We start from the raw sequence: 25,171 nt of genomic DNA, 5'->3' as shown, positions 1-25,171 counted from the left end.
TGTCCTCTATGAGGACTGCACGCTCATGCACATTCTCAAGGATGGTGTTAGTGTGGTAGCTAGAAGAGCGCAAACCATTGGAGATTTTATTACCCCTAACTCCCAGCCTCCTAAACATAAATCCAGAACTTGGCTTGAATGTAGAGGCTTTTTCAGATGCGGTACAATAGCGTGTAGCACCTGTGCACATTGACAGCTGGGAAATACGTTCCAAAACTCTGATAATACGATTAGTTATACTATCAAAAGTTTCATTAATTGTCATACTAAAAACGTGGTTTACAAGATAGATTGCATAACTTGTGGTATCTCCTATGTAGGATGTACATCAAGAAAATTAAAAACGCGAGTTACTGAACATTTGAGAGATGTCAATAAATGTAACATATCACACAAAAATATTTCCATGGTGTCAAGACATTTTGGCACAAAACATAACGGTGATATTTCAGATTTAAGAGTGCATGGTATTGAGAAGGTATATCCGCAAAGTCGCGGTGGCGATATTAAAAGACGTCTTCTTACCAGAGAGGCGTTCTGGATATATAGTCTCAATACTCGCTTTCCCGCAGGTTAAAACAAAAGAAATGAAATACTATATCATTATTGCTGATATTTTAAAGTTGTTTCTGTGTCAAATTTTTGTAATATATTGCACTAGTATTTTATGTCATTGTTTTACATGTTTAGGACCTTTCCGGACTAATCACATGTTTGTGCTGAGCACTGTGATTGGATAATTAGTATTATATGTGTAGCACTCTGTCTGGAAAGCCCTAAGGCATGAGTAAGATCCTTATGGATCGAAACGCGTTGCCGTAACATTCGCTTTCATCTACATGTCCACTACGTGTATTGGATTATCCTTTTTACCTTTGGATTAATAAAGACTTTCATCATTTATCGGAGCTGGAGTATCCACACATTTTTTCATTGCTATGGATTTACCATACATGCCCTGTCCATGGGTGTGACCTATTAATAGGGTGTGCAGTCACAGATTATTGATGATTTATCCTTTTGGATAGGATATCCGTGGGGATCTGACATCCAGCACCCCCTCTGATCAGCTTTTATAAGATGTGGTGGCAGCCAGATGTAAGCACATTGAACTGTGCCGCTGACTGGTACTGCCCATTAATTCCTGTTTATACTGACTTCTCTTGTGTAGGAGCTGTTCTGCATCACCCCACAGCAGCCACTACACATTGTATGGAGCTGTGCATCTCTGTAATGTGTTCACATCTGTCCTCCGTCCGGAGCTAATACCAGATGATCGTGAGGGGGCGGGTTGTCAGACCCCCGCTAATCTGATACTGATCACTTATCTCCATGTTAAGGTCATCAATTTCTCTTGATAGGACAACCAATTTTAACCCGCCACACCGCTGTAATGTGTGGTGCCCATGACTGTTCCTTTAAACTAAAGTATTCCTCAATCTCTGTGCAAATATGAATGTGGTACATGACTTGTTTAGGAAGATGTAGCAAATCACTGACAGTCAGATTTGTAATTTTTTTTGTTCTCATTATAGGTGATCTTATATAATTTCTGTTGTCCCAATGGATACTATTGAGCCTGCAGTTATTGAACTACATAAAGAAGCTACAGGCAGCGAAGCACTCAACGGCTTTCCAAGATCTGTCTCCTCAAACAGTGAAGATGACAAAAATATTAAAACCAAACCCAAATCGTTACCCAATGGTCTACGTAAAGGTACAAAGAAGTATGCAGACTATATTCAGATAAGTCTGCCAGAAGGCGCCAAAAACAAATATCCTCTAGAATGGTGGAAAACCGGAGTTGCCTTTGTCTATGCGCTCTTCAATATGATCCTCACCACCGTAATGATCACAGTTGTTAATGAAAGAGTTCCTCCTAAAGAGGTGAGCCCACCTTTACCGGACAAGTTCTTTGACTACATTGATCGAGCACCTTGGGCATTTACTGTCTCGGAGATAAATGGAATGGTTTTGGTTGGAATATGGTTTATCCAATGGCTTTTTCTAAGATATAAGTAAGTAATGGTGATTTATTTCAGGAACATAACATCTTTTAAATTATGGCTTAAAATAATATATTTTTTCTATCGTTTTTGAGGGTTTTTTTTATAATGAACCAAATAATATGTAAATTCTTTGATGTTCAAAAAGATGGAATGCTGAAATTTGTGGGTTTTAGTGCAAACAATCAACTAGGGTTGGTTTGCAAAGCCAGAATTTAGGATTGTCCAGATAGCAATCCCAATACACCAAACTGTCTGGCTTCATTGTTCACCGGTAAAACCACTTATGGTGTGGCAGCAAAGGCAGAGAATTATTGAAGCAGAATTTAGTTAAATCTTTAGCAAAGTCATCAAATTTTCATGCAGCTTTTTCCTACCATGTGTGAACAGGGTTTTGTGAAACCTTTCCTTTGTTACAAATATTGAATGTGAACCAAGGGTCAACATTTTTTATTGTCTAGTTCTTTCTGAAACAGGGAAAACTTAGAATCTAGAATTTTTTGTTTAGACACAACTACTTGGGGGAAAATGTGTGTAAATGGGTTAGTAACTGGCTTAGTGATAGAAAGCAGAGGGTGGTTATAAATGGTATAGTCTCTAACTGGGTCGCTGTGACCAGTGGGGTACCGCAGGGGTCGGTATTGGGACCTGTTCTCTTCAACATATTCATTAATGATCTGGTAGAAGGTTTACACAGTAAAATATCGATATTTGCAGATGATACAAAACTATGTAAAGCAGTTAATACAAGAGAAGATAGTATTCTGCTACAGATGGATCTGGATAAGTTGGAAACTTGGGCTGAAAGGTGGCAGATGAGGTTTAACAATGATAAATGTAAGGTTATACACATGCGAAGAAGGAATCAATATCACCATTACACACTGAACGGGAAAACACTGGGTAAATCTGACAGGGAGAAGGACTTGGGGATCCTAGTTAATGATAAACTTACCTGGAGCAGCCAGTGCCAGGCAGCAGCTGCCAAGGCAAACAGGATCATGGGGTGCATTAAAAGAGGTCTGGATACACATGATGAGAGCATTATACTGCCTCTGTACAAATCCCTAGTTAGACCGCACATGGAGTACTGTGTCCAGTTTTGGGCACCGGTGCTCAGGAAGGATATAATGGAACTAGAGAGAGTACAAAGGAGAGCAACAAAATTAATAAAGGGGATGGGAGAACTACAATACCCAGATAGATTAGGGAAATTAGGATTATTTAGTCTAGAAAAAAGACGACTGAGGGGCGATCTAATAACCATGTATAAGTATATAAGGGGACAATACAAATATCTCGCTGAGGATCTGTTTATACCAAGGAAGGTGACGGGCACAAGAGGGCATTCTTTGCGTCTGGAGGATAGAAGGTTTTTCCACCAACATAGAAGAGGATTCTTTACTGTTAGGGCAGTGAGAATCTGGAATTGCTTGCCTGAGGAGGTGGTGATGGCGAACTCAGTCGAGGGGTTCAAGAGAGGCCTGGATGTCTTCCTGGAGCAGAACAATATTGTATCATACAACTATTAGGTTCTGTAGAAGGACGTAGATCTGGGGATTTATTATGATGGAATATAGGCTGAACTGGATGGACAAATGTCTTTTTTCGGCCTTACTAACTATGTTACTATGTTACTTTTAAAAGGAATCTGTCGGTAGGATCACCCCTCTTAAGCCATCTATATGGCATGTAGGTCATAGAAAGCTAACTAAAATGATACCTCGATATCTGCAATCCAATGTCTTTTTACAGAGAAATATGTTTTTCCTATATGTAAATGAGCTGTTCAGGAGTATGGGCCAGACACAGATCTCCCTGAGAATCTGCCTCCAGAGATTATTATAAATGAACGGGAGAGTTACCAGTGTGAGACATGTAACTAACACAGAATAGTAAAACTGAACTTTTACTCAGTCATAACAAACACTTTGCAGCTGCAGCTCTCACAGCTCTGTTGTACTGCAACAATATTACAACCCTGTCTGCCTGTGAGATGAAAGCAAAGAGGAACCTGCAGATGTGTCAGTTATAATCACACACTGCTCTGCTCAGATCAGGAGAGCAGAGACGGCCGTTACACATCAAACTGGTAACATCTTCATTCAGTTATAGTAAGTTCTGGAGGCAGATTCTCATGTAGATCAGTGTCCGGCCCATAGATCTTAACTCATTTGTATGTAAGCAAAAGGTTGATTTCTCAGAATCAACCTATCAGAAAACGCACCGCAAGTCAGCTTCCGCAGCGTAAACCGGAGCACAGCCAATTCATTTTGCTGTACCTGTGATATGCAGTGTCAAAAACGCAGCAAATAATAATAATCTTTATTTATATAGCGCATATTCCCGTATTTACAATGATGTATTTACAATGATGATTCAGCCATCTTCAGGGGGTGGGGGATAGATGGAAGTAGTGAATGGGCTACACACACAAACATAAAATGACTTTGATTAGGGAACGTGATAGGCCGCTCTGAACAAATGTGTTTTGAGGGAGAGCCTAATACTATGCAAATTGTGGATGGTCCTAATATCTTGGGGTAGAGCATTCCAAAGGATTTGCACAGTGCGGGAGAAGTCTTGGAGTCGGGAGTGGGAGGTACGGATTAGTGCAGAGGTTAGTCAAAAGTCGTTTCCAGAGCGCAGGAGTCGGTTAGGCCGATAGACCGAAATGAGGGAGGAGATATAAGGGGGTGCTGCACTGTGGAGAGCGTTGTGGGTGAGAACAAGTAATTTGAATTGGATTCTATAATGAATGAGCAGCCAGTGTAACGACTGGCGAAGAGCGACCACATCTGAATACCGATTAGCTAGGTGGACAACCCTGGCTGCTGCCTTAAGGATAGACTGGAGAGGGGAAAGTCGAGTAAGGGGGAGGCCAATTAATAGAGCATTGCAGTAGTCCAGGCAGGAGTGGATCAAGGCGACAGTGAGGGATTTTGTTGTTTCCATGGTGAGAAAAGGGCAGATTTTAGAGATGTCTTTAGGTGTAAGTGTCAAGAGCGGGCAAGAGATTGTATATGGGATGTGAAGGAGAGATCGCAGTCAAACATAACACCCAGACAGCACACCTGCTGCCGGGATGTTATTATGGTGCCACCCACGAGAACGGAGATGTCAGATTTAGGGAGGATCGTAGATGGCGGGAGCAAAAGAAGTTCAGTTTTGGAGAAGTTGAGTTTCAGATCGAGAGTGGACATGATGTTGGAGACTGCGGGCAGTCACTGGTGTTCTGTAGTACAGCGGGGGTAAAGTCATGGGATGACCTGTATAGTTGTGTGTCATCGGCATAAAGATGGTACTGAAAGCCAAATCTGCTAATGGTCTGTCCAATTGGGAGAGAGAAGAGAAGGGGGCCAATGACTGAGCCCTGAGGTTCCCCTGACAGTGAGAGGAAGAGGAGATGAAGCAGAACCAGTAAACTGAATACTGAAGGAGCGGACAGAAAGATAGGAAGAGAACCAGGAGAGAGCAGTGTCCTTAATGCCTAGTGACTGGAGCTTAGAGAGTAGGAGAGGGTGGTCAACAGTGTCGAAAGCTGCAGAAAGGTCAAGAAGAATGAGCAGAGAGTGGTCATTGGTCACCTTGATGAGTGCAGTTTCTATCGAATGTATAGGGCGGAAGCCGGATTGTGAAGGGTCTGGGAGGGAGTGAGTGGAGAGGTAACTGGTAAGGCGGGAGTAGACCAGGCGCTCCAAGAGTTTAGAGATGAAGGGGAGCTTGGAGACTGGTCGGTAGTTATTTGTGCAGGATGACTCGAGGGCTGGTTTCTTTAATAATGGAGTAATGATAATGTTTGAAGGAGGATGGAAAAATGCCTGAAGAGAGAGACATTAAAGATTGTAGTTAGGTGAGTTGTGACGACTGGAGAGAGAGACTGGAGAAGATGTGAGGGAATGGGGTCAGTAGTGCATGTAGTCGAACAAGAAGAAGAGAGGAGCTTGGAGACTTCTTCTGTGATGGGATTGAATGTGGAGAGTGAGCCAGGGGAACAGCAGGGCTGTTTTCCAGGATGTCCCCCTGACAGCACATTGGAGGACGTCCTCCTCCTCCTTGCAGGGACAGGAAACACAACACTAGAGGTTAAAAGGTCCCACTCCACCCCCTTTTCCTCAGTGTTTTTCCTGTCCCTGCATGCAGGGACACACGAGAGGATGCAGCGCTATTCAAGCGTGAAGACTCACCAGTCCGGAGGGCTTGGGGTATAGTGCGGCTAACGCCAATAACCTTCCCCCGCAACACTAGACCCAAGGCAGAAACTTCCCGGTGGGGAGTCCCTCTGCCAAGAGACCAGTCGAGTGGACGAGCTCCTGGGTCGAACCGCTTCCTCCCGGGGGGGGGGGGGGCTCTCGGTTCGGGCACCAGGAGAAGAGGCGCCGCAAGAGATCCGGCGCCAGCAGCAGCAGCGTGCGTTCCACAGTGTGGAACGCGGAAGTAAGATCATTAGACCAGAGCAGTACTTCAGGTGTCAGGCGCAGGTAAGGTGACGTCAGATCCGGGGGCGGGGGCATCTCGGCGTGCGTTCCACCTTGTGGAACGCGGAAGCAAGTGTTATTAAGAGCGCAAAAGCTCAGGGTACTCGCAGATTAGTATCCAGCGCTTCTTCTGGTGGTAAGAGAGCGCCGGAGTGAATCCCTGGAGAATATTTTGCGGCAGGACACAGAAGTTCGTGGGGTCCGTGCTAGCAGGCTGCTGCAAACATGCCGGAGACTAAGGGTGAGTGCAGCTGATGCTGCTATATCCCTTATGTGTATAGGAGATCACATATTTATAATGGCATTTCTCCACAGAAGATATGGAGAACAGGAATGAGGAGACGGGGGTAAGTGCGCAGTGCGCAGAGTACATATATATATGCCTGCACACACACTGAGCCGTTCTTGTCCTTATTCTTATATTTAGGATAAAGAGGCCAGTCAGACTCCCCTCCCTCAGACTAAAAAGTCTGGCAAGGTGTTAACAAAATCTAAGAGGTGCTCTATATGTAATGTGAAGCTTTCAGAAACATACAAGAAAGCTCTCTACAGCTCTTGTATTAAGAAGATTGTCAGAGATGAACAACCATCAATGTTCTCGGAGATGAGGAGTAAAATCCGGGAGGAGGTCCAAAATTCCTTGGCCTCAATGTCTCAACGGGAAGTGTACAGTCCAGGTCCGGCTCGTAAGAGACCAAGAAGGGATCCAGAACACGAGGATCAGGAGGATTCATCAGAAGCGGAATCAGAATACAGAGGTTCTGATCAAGAAGGAGGAGAATTGCCAATGGAAGAACAGGAAGGGAAAAGGTATTCCTTTCCAGTCGAAGAGACAGAAGAGCTGGTCCAGGCGGTCAGACGTACTATGCAAATGAAAGAAGATCCACGTCCGAGATCTAGACAAGACCAGATGTTTGGAGGGCTCACATATCAGGAACGGACTGTGTTCCTGGTGAGTGAGCATATACGTCAGATGATTTCACAAGAATGGAAAGATGCGGAATGAAGATTGGTGATGTCCAGAGAGTTTAAAAATCGTCTCCCATTCGAGGAGATCAAGACGTGAAGAAATTCCTAAAGTGGATGTTCCTATAGCCAAGGTGGCTAAGAAAACATCCATACCTTCTGAGGATTCATCCAGTCTCAAGGATGCAATGGATCGCAAGGCGGATATGCTTTTACGTCGAGCCTGGGAGACATCAGCAGCTTTAATAAAGACTAACATCGCAGCCACGTCCGTAGCAAGATCCATGTTCCTATGGATGGAACAATTGGAAGAACATTTAATTAATAAAACTCCACGGGTGGATATAATTGCTTCTCTGCCTATCATTAAGTCAGCCACGGCCTTTATGGCGGACACATCAGCTGAATCTGTTAGATTTGCGGCTAGGAATAGCTCCTTGTCCAATGCAACCCGAAGGGCTATTTGGCTTAGATCTTGGTCGGGGGATAATGTATCCAAAAATAAATTATGTGCCATTCCATTCTCAGGTTCCAGAATATTTGGTCAGGCTTTAGATGACATTCTAGAGTCAGCAGCTGACAGTAAAAGAGGGTTCCCCGAGGATAAACCCAGGAAATTTCAGCCCTTTCGGAGGAGGCCTCTTCCCACCCCCTCCCCCCCCCCCCCTCTTGCAACCGGAGTATAGAGAGCAATGGAGATCAGGTAGAGGATCCTTCAGGGGTTCCTACGCTCAGAACAGAAGGGGAAGAAATTCCTTGTTCGGTTCTGGCTATATAGACCAAGGAAACAATGACGCCATAGGTATAGGCGGGAGACTAAGCCTCTTTCTAAAACACTGGAGTCGGATCTCAGACAACTGTTATGTCCTCAAAGATAATCTCAGAGGGTTACAGAATAGAGTTACACCTTTGCGGTACGCGGGAAATTATCGCACCAACAGTGGTAGCTACAAATTCCCCTATGTTCTCAGACCTACAAAATCTGTTCGACTCCGGGGTCATAGTTCGGGTTCCTACTCCAGAAATAGGAACAGGTCACTATTCCTCACTATTTTCAATTCCAAAACAGTCAGGGGAATCCCGTACAATAATAAATTTAAAACCTCTGAACGTATTCGTCAAATACAAACGATTCAGAATGGAGTCGATCAGGTCAACCATTCACCTTATAAACAAGGATTCGGTAATGTGCACTCTCGATCTGAAGAGTGCGTATTATCAGGTTCCGATACATCCCTCATCTCAGGAGCTACTGAGATTCTCGGTGAGCTTCCCGGACCAAACCTGCCACTTCCAATTTCAATGCCTCCCATTCGATCTAGCATCTGCCCCAAGAATTTTCACAAAATTGGTAGCAGCGGTGGTGGCTGTCCTAAGAAACCAAGGAATAACAATAATTCCATACTTGGATGATTTTCTGGTTGTGGCGCAAACAAGGGTCATTCTGCTGCAACACAGAGATCGAGTCATAGCAGTATTAGAACAACTAGGATGGGTGGTCAATCGGGAAAAGTCACATCTAAAGCCAGAATCCCGGAAAATATTTCTAGGAGTACTCTTGGATTCTACAACCAGACAATCCTTCTTACCAAGGGACAAATGAACTTCAATAAAGAAGATAATTTTAGAGTTCCAAAGAAGTTCAGTTACGATAAGAGAGGCCATGAAAGTCTTGGGGAAGATGACAGCTTGCATGCCGTGTGTCAGATGGGCTCAGGCTCACTCAAGACCATTACAAGAACAAGTACTCACGGTATGGGATCGGCGTCGTTCGTCATTAGACAAGAAGCTACAGCTATCAATGAAGTCAAGAAGTTCACTACAATCTAAAAAAGGGCGTCCCTTGGATATCAACCCCTTGGGTGGTAATCACCACAGACGCACGTCAGTGGGGATGGGGAGCACACTTGGGAGGAAGATTCTTTCAGGACAAATGGCCCGAAGAGATCAGTCAGATGTCGTCAAATTACAGAGAATTATACGCAGTTTGGGAAGCTCTCAGAAGAAACCGTTCACACCTAAAGGACAAACATGTAAAAGTCCTATCCGACAATGTGACGGCGGTATCCTTTTTGAGACATCAGGGAGGTTCCAGACACAAAGCGCTTCAGGGTCTAGCGCAGAGAATATTTGCCTGAGCAGAAAACGTGGTCCTGTCTATAACAGCAGTGCATCTAGAAGGATCACAGAACATACTAGCCGACTATCTAAGCAGAAGAAAAGTTTGTCCAACCAAATGGGAACTAAATTAAGAAACGTTCCAAATACTTTGCCACCGTTGGGGAACTCCCAGGATAGACTTATTTGCCACAAGGAAAAATTCAAAGGTGCCCAGATTTTATTCCCTCAACCCTTTAGACATGCCGGAAGCAGTCGACGCCTTAAGTCAAACATGGAACGAGCCTCTGTCTTATGCGTTTCCACCAATAGCACTTATTCCAGTAGTGCTCAGGAAGATTCAAGAAGACCAGGCAACAGTACTGACGATTGTACCATTTTGGCCAAAGAGAAGTTGGTTCCCATTGTTGGGAGCCATGACGACGGAAGACCCTATCAAACTCCCGTTATGGAAGGATATCATCCATCAGGGGCCCGTTCTACACCAAGACCTGGAGAGATTACATCTATCGGCATGGATCCTGAGAGGGACATCTTGAAATCCAGAGGTCTTTCAGATGAAGTAATTACAACCATCCAGGCTAGTAGAAAACCTGTGACATCAGCCATCTACCACAAGATCTGGAAAAACTTTTGTATGGAAAGTGGCGGGTCAGCCGTCATTCCGGGAGCCTTAGATGTTCCTAGAGTCTTAAATTTTTTACAGGCGGGCTTTAACTTGGGGCTCAGGCCAAGTACGATTAAAGTCCAAATCTCGGCCCTCAGTACTTTCTTGGATTATCCATTGGCCTCCCACCCCTGGATAATTAGATTTGTAAAAGCTGTCCAGAGATTAAGACCTGCTTTAAGACAGTTAGCTCCTACATGGGACTTAAATCTGGTCCTTAGGGCTCTATGTAAAGATCCTTATATTCTTGAGGAAGACATGCCCATTTCAATACGTATCTGGAAGACGGCCTTCTTAGTAGCGATTACAACAGCTAAACGCTTAGGGGAAATTCAGGCCCTATCAATTAAGGATCCATATCTTCAGGTTCGAGAGGACGATATAATTCTAAAATTAGATCCAGCTTTTACGCCTAAAATAGCCTCAGCTAAAAATCGAGATCAGGAAATAATTTTACCTTCCTTTTGTGAGAACCCTTCTAATGAAAAAGAACAGGCTTTACACTCCCTGGATGTTAGGGTACCGTCACACAGTGGCACTTTTGTCTCTACGACGGTACGATTCGTGACGTTCCAGCGATATCCATACGATATCGCTGTGTCTGACACGCAGCAGCGATCAGGGATCCTGCTGAGAATCGTACGTCGTAGCAGATCGTTTGGAACTTTCTTTCGTCGCTGGATCTCCCGCTGTCATTGCTAGATCGGTATGTGTGACACCGATCTAGCGATGCGTTCGCTTGTAACGAGGGTAAACATCGGGTTACTAAGCGCAGGACCGCGCTTAGTAACCCGAGGTTTACCCTGGTTACCAGCGTAAATGTAAAAACAAACAAACAGTACATACTTACATTCCGGTGTCCGTCAGGTCCCTTGCCGTCTGCTTATCGCACTCACTGACTGCCGGCCGTAAAGTGAAAGCAGAGCACAGCGGTGACGTCACCGCTGTGCTGTGCTTTCACTTTACGGCCGGCAGTCAGTGAGTGCGGGAAGCAGACGGCAAGGGACAGACACCGGAATATAAGTATGTACTGTTTGGGTTTTTTTTACGCTGGTAACCAGGGTAAACATCGGGTTACTAAGCGCGGTCCTGCGCTTAGTAACCCGATGTTTACCCTGGTTACCCGGGGACCTCGGCATCGTTGGTCGCTGGAGAGCTGTCTGTGTGACAGCTCTCCAGCGACCACACTACGACTTACCAACGATCACGGCCAGGTCGTATCGCTGGTCGTGATCGTAGGTAAATCGTATAGTGTGACGGTACCCTTAGACAGGCAGTATTAAACTATCTAGAGGCCACTAGCTCCTGGAGGAAAGATTCTAATCTTTTTATTCTATTTGGGGGTAAGAATAAAGGTAAAAAAGCTTCCAAGGCCTCAATAGCTAGATGGATCACGACTATAATTTCAAAAGCCTACTCATCAGAAGGGATAGCTTGCCCAACAGGGATTCAAGCACACTCTACTAGGGCTGTTTCAGCATCATGGGCTGAACGAGCAGGAGCGTCCCTAGATCAGATTTGCAAGGCCGCAACTTGGGCCAGGGTAAATACGTTCTGTAAGCACTATAAAATAGATGTAGTAGCAGCTCAGCAGACGTCTTATGGGAGAAAAGTTCCCCAAGCAGTTGTCCCACCCTAAACGAGGTTTTTTTCTTTGGTATTCTCCAATGTGCTGTCAGGGGGACGTCCTGGAAAATGGGTATTAAACCTACCGATAATTCGGTTTCCAGGAGTCCATCCTGACAGCACCTATGGTCCCCCCTATGTATGCCAGTTCATATGCTGTAATATGTTTGGTTAATAAAGTTTTCAAAAGTATATCTATCCATGGTGTGGTACTTGTCAAAACACTGAGGAAAAGGGGGTGGAGTGGAACCTTTTAACCTCTCATTTTGTGTTTCCTGTCCCTGCAAAGAGGAGGAGGACGTCCTCCAATGTGCTGTCAGGATGGACTCCTGGAAACCGAATTATCGGTAGGTATAATACCCATTTTACTCTGTTTGGAGGTTCTGAGGGTGAGGGGGGCTACTTGGTTCAGGGTGCTTCTAAGGGTATGTTTCCACGTTCAGGAAACGCTGCGTGTTTGACGCTGCATAGAGACGCAGCATCAAACATGCAGCGTCCAGATGTTACAGCATAGTGGAGGGGATTTCATGAAATCCCGTCTCCTCTATGCGTGGTAACATGCATCCGGCGGCCCTGCAATTCCAGGATATGCGGCGCGTCTTTTTAGATCGCAGCATCTCCGTTTACCTTGCGGCGACGCTGCGCCCCACAAGGTATAACACAGGGCCCTATGTGTGGGGTGTGATGATTCCGGATGTGTGCAATGAACACATCTGGCATCATCGCGTCTCCAGAAGGGGGCGGAGCGAGTTTGCCGTTCCGTCAAAACCGCCGGCCATCCTGAACGTGGACACGTACCCTAAGAGTGTCATTGAAGTGATGTACAGCCAGATCAGGACAGGAAAAAGAGGAGATTGGGGACAATGATGAGTGTAAGGAGTCTGAAAGTGTATGAGGGTTAATAGCTAGTGATGAGTGAATATACTCGTTACTCGAGATTTCCCAAGCACGCTCGGGTGTCCTCCGAGTATTTTTTAGTGCTCGGAGATTTAGTTTTCATCGCCGCAGCTGAATGATTTACATCTGTTAGCCAGCATAAGTACATGTGGGGGTTGCCTGGTTGCTAGGGAATCCCCACATGTAATCAAGCTGGCTAAGAGATGTAAATTATTCAGCTGCAGCGATGAAAACTAAATCTCTGAGCACTAAAAAATACTCTGAGGACACCCAAGCGTGCTCGGGAAATCTCAAGTAACGAGTATATTCGCTCATCACTATTAATAGCATGTAGATTTCTGTCTGAATGGTAGGTAGGAGTGTGCTGGGGTGGGCTAGGATTTGTGAGCATGAAGGAGCGAATGTTGTGGTCAGAGAGGGGAAGCGGTGAGTTATTTAGGTAGGAGATTGAACAGAGCCAGACAAAGACCAGGTCAAGGGTGTTACCGTCCTTGTGTGTCTCAGGGGTTGAGAGCTGTGAGAGGCCTAGAGAAGTGGTTAGTGATAGAAGCTGGGATGCAGATGTGGAAGTGGGGATGTTGAAGTCTCCCAGGATAAGGGTTGGGAGTTCTGAGGACATGAAGTGCAGCAACCAGGCTGAGAAATGGTCCAGGAATTGGGTGGGTGAGCCTGGGGGCCAATATATGATCTCTACTCTGAGGGAGAGGGGATCTAAAGAGCTTGATGGTGTGGATCTCAAAAGAAGGGAATGAGAGTGATGTAACTGGGGGGATGACCTGGAAGGTGCATTGTGCGGACAGGAGTATGCCGACCCCACCACCAGGTCTGTTTGTGGGTCTCGGGGGAATAGGAGAATTGTAAGCCACCATGGGAAATGGCAGCAAGGGTGTCAGTGTTAGAGGATCCAGGTTTCAGTTAGGGCCAACAGATTTAGAGAGTTGTTCTGAAAGTAGTTGTGCAGGAAAGGAAGCTTGTTACATACAAACCGTGGATTCCAAAGGGTACAATTGAAAGAGAGAGATGAGGGAGTGCAAGTAATATAAATAAGGTTAGTATGGTTTTGAAGATTTTTTTGTGCTGTGTGTTTGGGCAAGATGGACTGAGGTTTTTCAGGAAGGTGAGAAGTGCATGAGAGCTGTACATGGGAGAGCGAAGTATAGAGGGGTTGATGTGTATGAGTCGTGATAGAGGGGGGATGGGGTTGTGAATGTGGATGGCAAGGGAACATAGGAGGATAGGAATAAAGCACATGGATAGAAGGGAGAGCAGAGTTTGGGTTACCTGACTCCTGCCCTGACTAACTGCCATGGAGTAACTGCCCTTTAGCTTGATGCTTAACTAATAATAATATAATAATAATAATTTTTATTTATATAGCGCCAACCTATTCCGCAGCGCTTTACAAATTATAGAGGGGACTTGTACAGACAATAGACATTACAGCATAACAGAAATACAGTTCAAAACAGATACCAGGAGGAGTGAGGGCCCTGCTCGCAAGCTTACGCGATGCTTTGCTGAATGCGTGCGACCCCACACATGCGTGCACCCCTAAGAATGAATCTAAATTACAGTACAGGGAGAGGAGAGCGGGATTATGGGAGCTGGTTAGTTATAAATTAAGGACATCTGCTCAACACATCCTGGTGTGGAGAAGGTGATCAGATGCAGTCCTGATTACATCTCTATACTATAGCACCTCTCCTGAGATAAACATCTACAGAGATCCCCCCTGGAGCTACAACAGTAAATACTGGGAACCATGCAACCGATGAATTCTAGCAAAGGAGTTGAATGACATCATTACCATTCAGGATGCTTGCTGACATTGAATGGAGTAATAAGACATGCAAGATAGTTCAGTTCAGGGGTTGAATTACATGATTACCTGTGTGAAGAGAGAATGTGGATGTTAATTAGTGATGAGCGAGTGTACTCGTTGCTCGGGTTTTCCCGCGCACGCTCGGGTGACCTCCGAGTATTTGTTATTGCTCGGAGTTATAGTTTTAATCGCCTCAGTTGCATGATTTACGGCTTCCAGTTACGCTGAATACATGTGAGGAATGCCTATTTGTTAGGGAATTCCCACATGTATTCAGCGTATCTGGAAGCCGTAAATCATGCAACTGAGGCGATGAAAACTATAACTCCGAGCAATAACAAATACTCGGAGGTCACCCGAGCGTGCGCAGGAAAACCCGATCAAGGAGTACACTCGCTCATCACTAATGTTAATTCCTTGCCATGGAGTAACTGCCTTTTAGCTTGATGCTTAGCTAATGCGATGCTTTGCTGAATGTGTGCAACCCCAAAAATACTTAATGTGAAATTAATCTTAGACACTTTTTTAAGGACTGTTGTCAACTGCTTAAGTAATTAAACTTGAAGTATACGTAATAAATAGAAATGGATGATTTGCTTTAAGCCAACTATATAGTTGATATATGAAGGAGCCTCCTGTCGTCTTTTTTATAGGATATTTGTTCTCCTGTCAGGTGGTTAATGTAATGTTTCATAGAATGGTCAGATTAATACAGAGAGCTTTAATAAATGGACAGAAACTCATTTTATCTAAAGATAATTTTCTGCTATGTCATCCATACAAATGCACAATGGCTGCAGATAAATGCTTTTTTTAATCACTGATTCCCTTTAAAGCACCACTCCAGTGTTTAATGTCATACTTGCCTGTCGCCATCTTCACCTTTTATCTGCACCATCTTGTGACCACAACTTCTGATTGACCAGAAGTCAGAGATAACGATCGTGAGCTCCCAGTGCAAGTCCATAAGAGCCAGAACAAGACTCTCATAGACTTACATTGAAAAGTGACCAAGTTTTCTCCAGCAAAAACTGGAGCTATCAGTTACTGTATTTTACGGATTATAAGACACACTTTTTTCCTCCCAAAATGTGGAGGAAAATGGGGGTGCATCTTATAGTTTGGATATATTGGCTCCGACTGTGGTGTGGAGGTGGGGGAGCGGTATCGGAGGAACAGCGGGTCACAGAGGCAGGAGTCGGCGGCTCCGGCTAACTACTGTGCCCGCTGCTAAAGAGAAATGAATATGCACTGGATTCCACGCCCATGGGCGTGGAGGGCAATGAATATTCGTTTCTTCTTGGTATAATTGATTGGCCCCATCCCCTTGCTGGTATGGAAGCAGCAGGAAGCAGGCGACTGACAGTGCGCGCTACTGAAGAGGAATGGATACTCCCCGCAATCTCTGAACACCCGGTGAGTATTCCGGCAGCTGTGCTCTGCTTGTGAGCAGCGCATGATGTCCCTGCCATGCGCTGCTTACAAGCATTAAGCAGCTGCTGGCACTGGACCAGGATGCTGCAACTGCGAGGGAGCGGAGGAAGGTAAGAGTAAAGGTTTGTTTTTTTAATCTTTTCTGATGGGGCCAATCATACCAGGAACGGGATGGGGCCAATCCATCGTACCAAGAATGGGATGGGGCCAATCCATCATACCAGGAACGGGATGGGGCCAATCCATCATACCAGGAACGGGATGGGGCCAATCCATCATACCAGGAACGGGATGGGGCCAATCCATCATACCAGGAACGGGATGGGGCCAATCCATCATACCAGGAACAGGATGGGGCCAATCCATCATACCAGGAACAGGATGGGGCCAATCCATCATACCAGGAACTGGATGGGGTCAGTCAATCATATCAGAATAAGAATGGAACCATGCATGCCAGGACTGGGATGGGGCCAATCATACCAGAATAAGGATGGGGCCATGCATAAGAGAATTAGGATGAAGAGACCATGCATACCAGGATAGGGATGAGGAGACCAGGCATACCAGTATAGGGATGAGGAGACCAGGCATACCAGGATAGGGATGAGGAGACCAGGCATACCAGGATAGGGATGAGGGGACCAGGCATACCAGGATAGGGATGAAGAGACCAGGCATACCAGGATGGGGATGAGGGGCATGCATAACAGGATGGGATGAGGGCCATGCATACCAGGATAGGGATGAGGGGACCATATTTACCAGGTAGGTGATCATAAGTACCGAATTAACCACATTTTTTTGCTTCAGTTTTTTTTTTCCTTATTTCTCCTTTAAAACCAAGATGCGTCTTATGGTCCGGTGCATCTTATAGTCCGAAAAATACGGTAGGTCACAAACTGCTGAAGGCCTACAGTAGTACGACGGCTTTATGCAAGTATGAGAGTAGGGGCAGGGACCTTAGATTAGAAGAACCACTCCAGCAGTAAAATAAAAAACAAGCAAAAGCTGGAATGGCGCTTTAAAACTAAAGTTTTTTTTACTATGTAATCTGAGAGCAGCATGAAGTATGTGCTCAGATCCGGATTCCAGTGATGTCACTTACTAGTCTGTGTGTTGCTTTTTCAATAAAATTGGTGTTTTATCAGCAAGATATTCTCACTAGAGAGCTAGACGTCTGATGCCATGTAGTCCTCCTAATACCATGCCCTCACCACTGGCAGCTTTTGTGTACACTGTGCAAAGGCAGAAAGCTGCAATCCGGTGGTAGGGCGGGGTTAGGCTACTTTCACACTGGCGTTTTTTGCCAGACGTCGCAATGCGTCGTTTATTGCAAAAAACGCATCCTGCAAAGTTGTTTGCAGGATGCGTTTTTGCCTCATAGATTAACATTAGCGACGCATTGTGACGCTTTGCCACACGTCGCAACCGTCGTGCGACGGTTGCGCCGTGTTGTGGCGGACTGCCGGGAGCAAAAAACGTTACATGTAACGTTTTTTGCTCCTGACGGACCGCTTTTTCCGACCGCGCATGTGCGGCCGGAACTCCGCCCCCACCTCCCCGCACCTCACAATGGGGCAGCGGATGCGCCGGAGAAATGCATCCGCTGCACCCGTTGTGCAGTGCGTCAAACGCTAGCGTCGGAATCTCTGCCCGACGCATTGCGACGGGGAGATTCCGACGCTAGTGTGAAAGTAGCCTTATACAGGGCTCAGCATTCTGACCATTGCTAGATCTCCAGCAGAGGAAACAGTGACCCATCACTGGTATCAGAGTCTCTGCCCCTACATCGTGCAGCTCTTAGATTGCATAGAAAAAAACATGGTGACACATTCCTTTAAACAGTACAAGTAAATTATCATACTCAGCAATGTTTATGAAGGTTGCACATCATATATTTTTGCCTGTTGCGGCTCATAAGACTTTCTTCCTTTTTTTGTTTACAGATCGATTGTGGGCCGCAGATACTTTTTTATTGTTGGGACTTTGTACTTGTACAGGTGTATTACAATGTATGTTACTACCCTTCCTGTGCCTGGAATGCACATCCAATGTGCCCCAAAGGTGAGGACTTTCACATCCCCAGAGGTCTTATTTTGTTATATCTACATTCAATTGTCACAGTTTTATATTATGCACTGTACAATCTGAGTCTTAAAGGGTGATCCAAAGATTTCTATATGATCTGCAATACCCCCAAATTCACTTCAGTTGTCACGCTATGACTTTTTGACTTTTTATACCTCTTGCGGAGAATAACTCTGCAATATGGCGCAGTGCGGAGAACCATAGTGGCGCATGGCATGCCCTATTGTTTTGCAGCTTAGAATCAAGTAACTGTTGCGTGTCTCTTTACAGCCTCTTGCATGGGAGGTCTAAAGATGATTATCTGGATCATTACATCTACCTAATTCATTACCTGTAGAACTGGTCCGCTAACATGACTGCGAGAGCTGTATCTTGGTTTACTGTGGCATGTAATTATCCTTAGAATGGTAGGAAAGACGTGTAATAGGGCATGATGTGTTCACAAATTGGCGATACATCTTTTCGGAAATACACATTTTCTTGTTTCCATTACATTTTCTTTAGAGATAGAACTTGCTTAGCTGAAAGTAGGTGCTTGCTATGTCCCCACAGGCAGGGTTGGCCTGGTCTGGTACAGACATGTCATTCGATGTGTACATGAGACATTGTAATAGAAGATCATCATGTAGTATTAGAACAGCATAGACTGAAACATCTGAAAAGCACTTGTGATAGTCTCCTATCAGTTTTTGAGCTGGGATGGTGTCTGGTTTCTGCTTAGTAACAGAGGGAATTTATGCATTGCAGTGATATAATGGTTTTATTCTGCAATTTTGTGAAAATCACAGAAATCAATGCAATATGACCACACCATGTGAACCACCTATATCGCTCAGACAGATGTTTTCTATTGCCATTCTTAGGTTTTTGATTAACATATATGGGAATTTACTGTATGTTATCCATTCCTGACTTGAGTCAAATTTCAGCCTCTATAACAGTGTCTCCGCAGAACCCACCGCTGTCCTGCTCAGATCTGCTGTCTGCTCCTTGAAGGTCGATGTTAGATAATTCGTTGTTACCCTGAAATAAAAAGGCCATTGGGGCTGAAATGAGAAGACTTGACAGACTTTTGCTTGTATTGCTAAGTTACATACCCATAAATCAGTGTTAAACAGCGTTTTTGGCATGAGGACACATTGTCAGATACGTTTTATTGAAAACAGTCACACATAACATCAATTTTCAGTTCCTTCACAAATCACATACATTCTAGGCTTGTTCGTGTGCATATCGGGAAGACCTCGGTGTGTACGGGTGCTTCTGGCCACACAGATGCACTCTTGGTTTCTGCTTTTGCTTGGATTAAGGCTTAGGCTATGTTCACATTAGCTTTCGGGGCTTTGCGGAGGGCTGCGTACTTTCTCTGTTAAGCTCCGCCTCCTTCCGCATACTTCTGCATGTGTTCTGCGTACCTATCTTTAACATTGGGTACGCAGGACATGCGAATGCGTCGTTTTGACTCTGCCGCCGTCTGCACAAAAAGCAATTTGCTGCGTTCCCGTGTGGTCGGCGGGCGCGTCAAAACAATACATCCTCATGTCCTGCGTACCCAATATTAAAGATAGGTACGCAGGACGCATGCGGAAGTAGGCGGAGCTTAATGGTGGAAGTACGCAGCCCTCCGCAAAGCCCCCCGAACGCTAATGTGAACTTGGCCTTAGAGGGGTTGTCCAGTGAAAGTAAGTTATCACCTATCCTGTGGATTAGCTGATCGGTGGGTGTCCGACTGCTGGGACTGACAGATTATTGAATGTTTATCCCCATTACAAACTGGAATGGAGGTACATACGCACAACGGCCGATTCATTGATTCTTTATGGGGCAGACAACACCATAGGGAAAATGGAGCGGCGGTTGATCAGTCTCTCAGATAAAGCCCCCTTCAGACTGGTTGGGTCATGTGTAAGAATGTGTCCAGAGCAGAAAAGGTGAGCGCTACCCTGAGTCTTGTGTCATGCTAACAGTAAAGCATCCTGAGACCATTCACGTGTGGGCTTCATCCATGACCGCGTATCGCCAAAACAGGGTCTTTCCCGTACTCAATCTTCCTGACCCCCACCCCATCCCCAGGGGGCCATTCTCCCCTTCTCCTGTAAATTTAAATTAAACACCAACACGTAAATTTCTTTGGATAATTTTGGCCACAGCGGCCATTTTATTAAACAAACAATAACATAAATAACAACATATATACCATATGTAAAAAACCTGGAGGGGAGGGTTCTTGGGGGTAAGAAATCTGGCTCAAAAATAGGCATAAAGCCACCACCAACTTTAAAACCAAACACTTCTTTACCCTCAGCCGTGACCACCAGCTCAAGGGCACCATGTAACCCATTTCGGGCAAACCAAAACCCCAAAGCTCCCGAGGTAAATTCCCCGTCCAGAGCCCGTAAACAAAAGCCAGATCAACCCCGTAAAAACGTCATCACCACCTCCAAGAACCCCACCCCCCGCCAAAACTGCCACTGTGACAATGATAACGAAAACTCCCCTCTGGCAATAACTGATTAAAAAACCGAGATGAGAAAAAACCCAACTCCCCGGCTACCCCTCCATCAAACTGTTCACTTAAACTAATCCACAATAAAGGGAGGGAGGGTGGGCTTCTCTCCTGATGATTCACCTCACAAGTGATCCTTCCCGCACTTCTCCAGCCCCTGCCTCCTTTCCCCACTAGGTCCACCCCTTATTCAAAAATTTCCACCAATCACCTATAAGATCCCTTTTTTTATTCAAAACTCTAAAACTCCCTTCTTGGCAACGCAGTCATGTGGGGGCTTTCATCCAGCTGCGCCCATTACAGCCCCCCTTCTTGACCGCGTATCGCCAAAACAGGGTCTTTCCCGTACTCAATCTTCCTGACCCCCACCCCATCCCCAGGGGGCCATTCTCCCCTTCTCCTGTAAATTTAAATTAAACACCAACACGTAAATTTCTTTGGATAATTTTGGCCACAGCGGCCATTTTATTAAACAAACAATAACATAAATAACAACATATATACCATATGTAAAAAACCTGGAGGGGAGGGTTCTTGGGGGTAAGAAATCTGGCTCAAAAATAGGCATAAAGCCACCACCAACTTTAAAACCAAACACTTCTTTACCCTCAGCCGTGACCACCAGCTCAAGGGCACCATGTAACCCATTTCGGGCAAACCAAAACCCCAAAGCTCCCGAGGTAAATTCCCCGTCCAGAGCCCGTAAACAAAAGCCAGATCAACCCCGTAAAAACGTCATCACCACCTCCAAGAACCCCACCCCCCGCCACACACGAACAGCCCTGACCACCTCAGGCTCGTGAGTGCCCCACCGCCACCAAAGCTCTCTCGACTCCTTCCTGTAGCCCGAGTGCCCATAAATCCATACCAACATCATTAAGATGCACTCCATCATCCCTCCAATAATTGCCAATCCCATCCTCCAGCTCCAAATGTCTAACGGCAATACCCCCGTTCCGAGACACAAATCCTGCCACCGCCCTATTCAGCTTCACCCGGGCTCTATTGATCCCTCTATGGGACCGTACATCACGCCACTTCCGCCTTGGTACAATGTCCGACCACACCGTCACAACACCCGGGAAAGATACCCACAACCGTAAAAAATCAAAACGAATGTCTCTGATCAACTCCCTCACTGGCCTAACTCCCAAATCATTTCCTCCAAGGTGAACCACCAAAATGTCCGGGGGTCGATCCAATCTAGCGGCGTTGGCAACTGCCGGCAACAAACTCCGCCATAACATACCCCGGAATCCCAACCATCTAATAACCACCGAATCCCTTACAAAGCCTAATTGCCTACCATTTCGCCTGACATCCGCACGAAGCGCACCCCAATGAACAAATGAATGTCCGATAATCCATGCCAGGAGGGAGGTTCGACCTGAAAAAACACAACAATGATTAACACCATAACAAGGCTCTCTCCCCCACAGACCTAATTCCTAATATAAGACAGATATCGATCCGAACTCCATCTGCCTATTCTTTTGATAACATCAACGCCTAGGCCCAGACCATCCGCCTCGGACGCAGCACCAATTCGAAATGAATGCGACCCGAAATTCTTCGGGTCAACACCCAACGATCCCAAACCCCTCTTCAACAGCGCCGTAAATTGGTAGCGCGACAAAAATTCCCCGTTCTGATGTCGTAACAAAGGGCCTGCCCTCAGTGCCGACAGACGCCAATAAGATTCCAAACAGTGCTGCGGGCACATCCCGCTACCGTCAACTCTCCCCAGCACCACTCGCCTACCCCTACCAAGCTGATCAGTCTTAGAACGCCTGATCCAAAATACAATACCTCCTGCCCAAAAGTCAACATCTTCCGCTAACAGACCACCCACCTTATTTTTATTTGGGGACACCAGCTCCCCCAGGCGCAAAGCGCCAAAGAACGCTAAAGAGAAGGCTAACCTAAACAATACAACCTCAAACTGCGAACTACAAATACCGCCCAAAGCCTCCCCAAGCCGTTCCAGCATACCAAAAGAAATCGGCCTACGCTTATCAAAAGACACATTGCCCTTCCGAAAACCCTTCAAAGCCTGCCTTATCAAAAAATCTTTTGTCAGATCAGCTGAACCTTGCAACCGAAAACCAAAGGCCAGACCCGCAACAACTTTGTTTAACCTCGAAACGGACCATCCCCATTCGGCCGCCTTACCCATCAAAGCCAGCAGAGCCATAATCTTATCGCCGTCGGATTCCACTGGGCCGCATTGGACCAACCAACCTTCCCACATCTCCCACGCCGCTGCATAATCCGACCATGTCCTGCTCGACAGTGAGGCCTGTATCAAGCGACCTCCCCTTCCGCAACAATCTGCCACAGATGCGAAGGACATCCCGCTCCTGTAGGTTCCGAATCTGGCGCCAGTTCCCGGAATCGGTCCCACTGAAAACGAGATAAAGCATCAGCTATATTGTTTTGGACACCTGGTACATGCACCGCCGAAATCCACGAATTCAATTCCAAACACCTCAACACCAATTCCCTAACCAACCTAATCACGGGGGGAGAAGAGGAAGATAAACTGTTGATAACTGACACGACACTCAAGTTATCACAATGGAATCGTACCCGACGATCCTTAAAATTCTCGCCCCAAATAAACGCTGCCACTACAATTGGGAACAACTCCAACAATGCCAAATTTTTGGTTAGCCCGTTTTGCCGCCATTCTTCCGGCCACACTCCGACACTCCATTTGCCTGCACAGTAGGCGCCATAACCGGCTCCCCCTGCTGCGTCCGTATAAATTTCACAATCAAAGGCGTTCAAATCCTCCTGCTGAATCAATGATCTGCCATTATAATTTTCCAAGAAACGCTGCCAAACCAACAGATCGTCCTTGTGCTCCCGGCTCAAACGTATGAAATGATGAGCTGCACGGACTCCCGCCGTAGCTCTGGACAACCTTCGGCAAAAAATCCGGCCCATAGGCATGATCCGGCACGCAAAATTTAAGCGCCCTAGCAACGACTGTAACTCCTTCAACGTCACTTTCCTCAATTTTCCGATTCTGGACACCTCCTGCTTCAGCAACAACAATTTGTCGTCGGGCAACCTGCATTCCATCTTTCTAGAATCGATAAGAATCCCGAGAAAACTTAAGACCGTACAGGGACCCTCTGTTTTCTCCTGCGCCAAAGGGACCCCGAAATGCCCGGACACCCATTCCATGGTGGCCAATAAATTACCGCAAACCGCAGAGTCCGGGGGGCCCACAAACATGAAGTCATCCAAATAATGAATGACCGAAGCAACATCAGAAACGTCTCTAACAACCCATTCCAAAAAAGTACTGAAAGTTTCAAACAACGAGCAAGAAATGGAACAGCCCATCGGCAAACACCTGTCTAAATAAAATTCTCCATTCCAAAAACAACCTAGTAACGGAATGCTCTCCGGATGTACCGGCAGAAGCCGAAAGGCAGACTCGATGTCTGTCTTCGCCATCAAGGCCCCCGCTCCGTACATACGAACCCATTGCACTGCCGCATCGAACGACGTGTATACAACCGAGCATAATTCCTCCGCAATGCCATCGTTAACAGAACAACCTTTTGGGTACGATAGGTGCTGGATTAAACGAAACTTATTTGGCTCCTTCTTGGGCACCACCCCCAATGGAGAAACGATCACCCCTTCCATAGGCAGCGAACTAAACGGGCCCGCCATTCTTCCTAACTCCACCTCTTTTGCTAACTTACTCGAAACAACATCCGCATGTAAACTTGCTGACCTCAGATTTTTTGTAGAAAAGGGGACCGTATGATTCGGGTGAGGAATCCTAAAACCTTCAGCAAAACCGTCCCTAATCACCACCGCCTTCAACCGGTCCGGATATCTACTTAGATAAGGGGCCATCTTTTGAAGCCTCACCGGCGTCACCCCCATGACCGCTACCCCCTGCTGGCTTGCCCCTTGCTTTTCTGAAACATTTTGAAGCCCCGTGTGAAGCTCCGCTACAATGGGAACACACGTGCTTAAACCTGCAGGTATTGCCATACTTGCACTGGCCGTCATTGAACTGCCAGCACGTTCCCGTTTTTTCCTTCGCCCCTTGATACCCCTGTCCTCCTCCTCCCCCTTGTCCTGATTGCTGACTACTACTCCCCGCGCCCCCTTGAAAGGACTGCCCGTACCTCACAGGGGCCATCACCTTCAGCCACAATCCAATGTCCTTATGCTCCCATTTTATCTCAGGCCTAACCGCCTTCCGCTGCCTGAATTGTTCATCGTAACGCTGCCAAGCCTGGCCCCCATACGTACGATGTGCCTCACCAATAGAATCAAAGTAACAGAAAAGACCCGAGCAATTTTCCGGGAATTTTTCTCCTATCACACTGGCCAAGATAGCAAAAGCCTGTTGCCAATTAACAAACGTTTGCGGAATCAGGCGCCAACGCCTTTTTTCCTCCTCTTCCTTTTTGCTATCATCTTTTTTCCCTTTGTCCAGATTAAATTTTTCCAAAGGGAGGAGGGAGAAAATCTCGACAAATTCATCCTTCCAGATCTTCTCCTTCACCTCCTTCTTTAAATGGGCAC

The 25,171-nt window shown here is 46.0% G+C and overlaps 1 protein-coding gene across 2 annotated transcripts in view; it reads left to right on the top strand.

Annotated features, from left to right (window-relative positions):
• SGMS2 (sphingomyelin synthase 2) overlaps positions 1 to 25,171 on the top strand; it is a 107,164-nt gene that overhangs the window by 43,779 nt on the left and 38,214 nt on the right. The window contains exons 2-3 of one of the 2 annotated variants that reach the window (XM_069743874.1): positions 1,536 to 2,018; positions 17,964 to 18,081. In XM_069743874.1, the coding sequence (XP_069599975.1) occupies positions 1,564 to 2,018; positions 17,964 to 18,081 (573 nt within the window). In that variant the 5' untranslated portion in view covers positions 1,536 to 1,563. Of the gene's footprint in view, positions 1 to 1,535; positions 2,019 to 17,963; positions 18,082 to 25,171 lie in introns of those variants that run through there. The other variant, XM_069743875.1, reaches the window with a different exon arrangement.

The sequence above is a fragment of the Ranitomeya imitator genome, chromosome 1, assembly GCF_032444005.1.
Source record: "Ranitomeya imitator isolate aRanImi1 chromosome 1, aRanImi1.pri, whole genome shotgun sequence".
In the NCBI taxonomy this organism is placed as follows: domain Eukaryota; kingdom Metazoa; phylum Chordata; class Amphibia; order Anura; family Dendrobatidae; genus Ranitomeya; species Ranitomeya imitator.
Note: the sequence above shows the minus strand (reverse complement) of the source record. Positions and strands in the feature narration are given on the sequence as shown.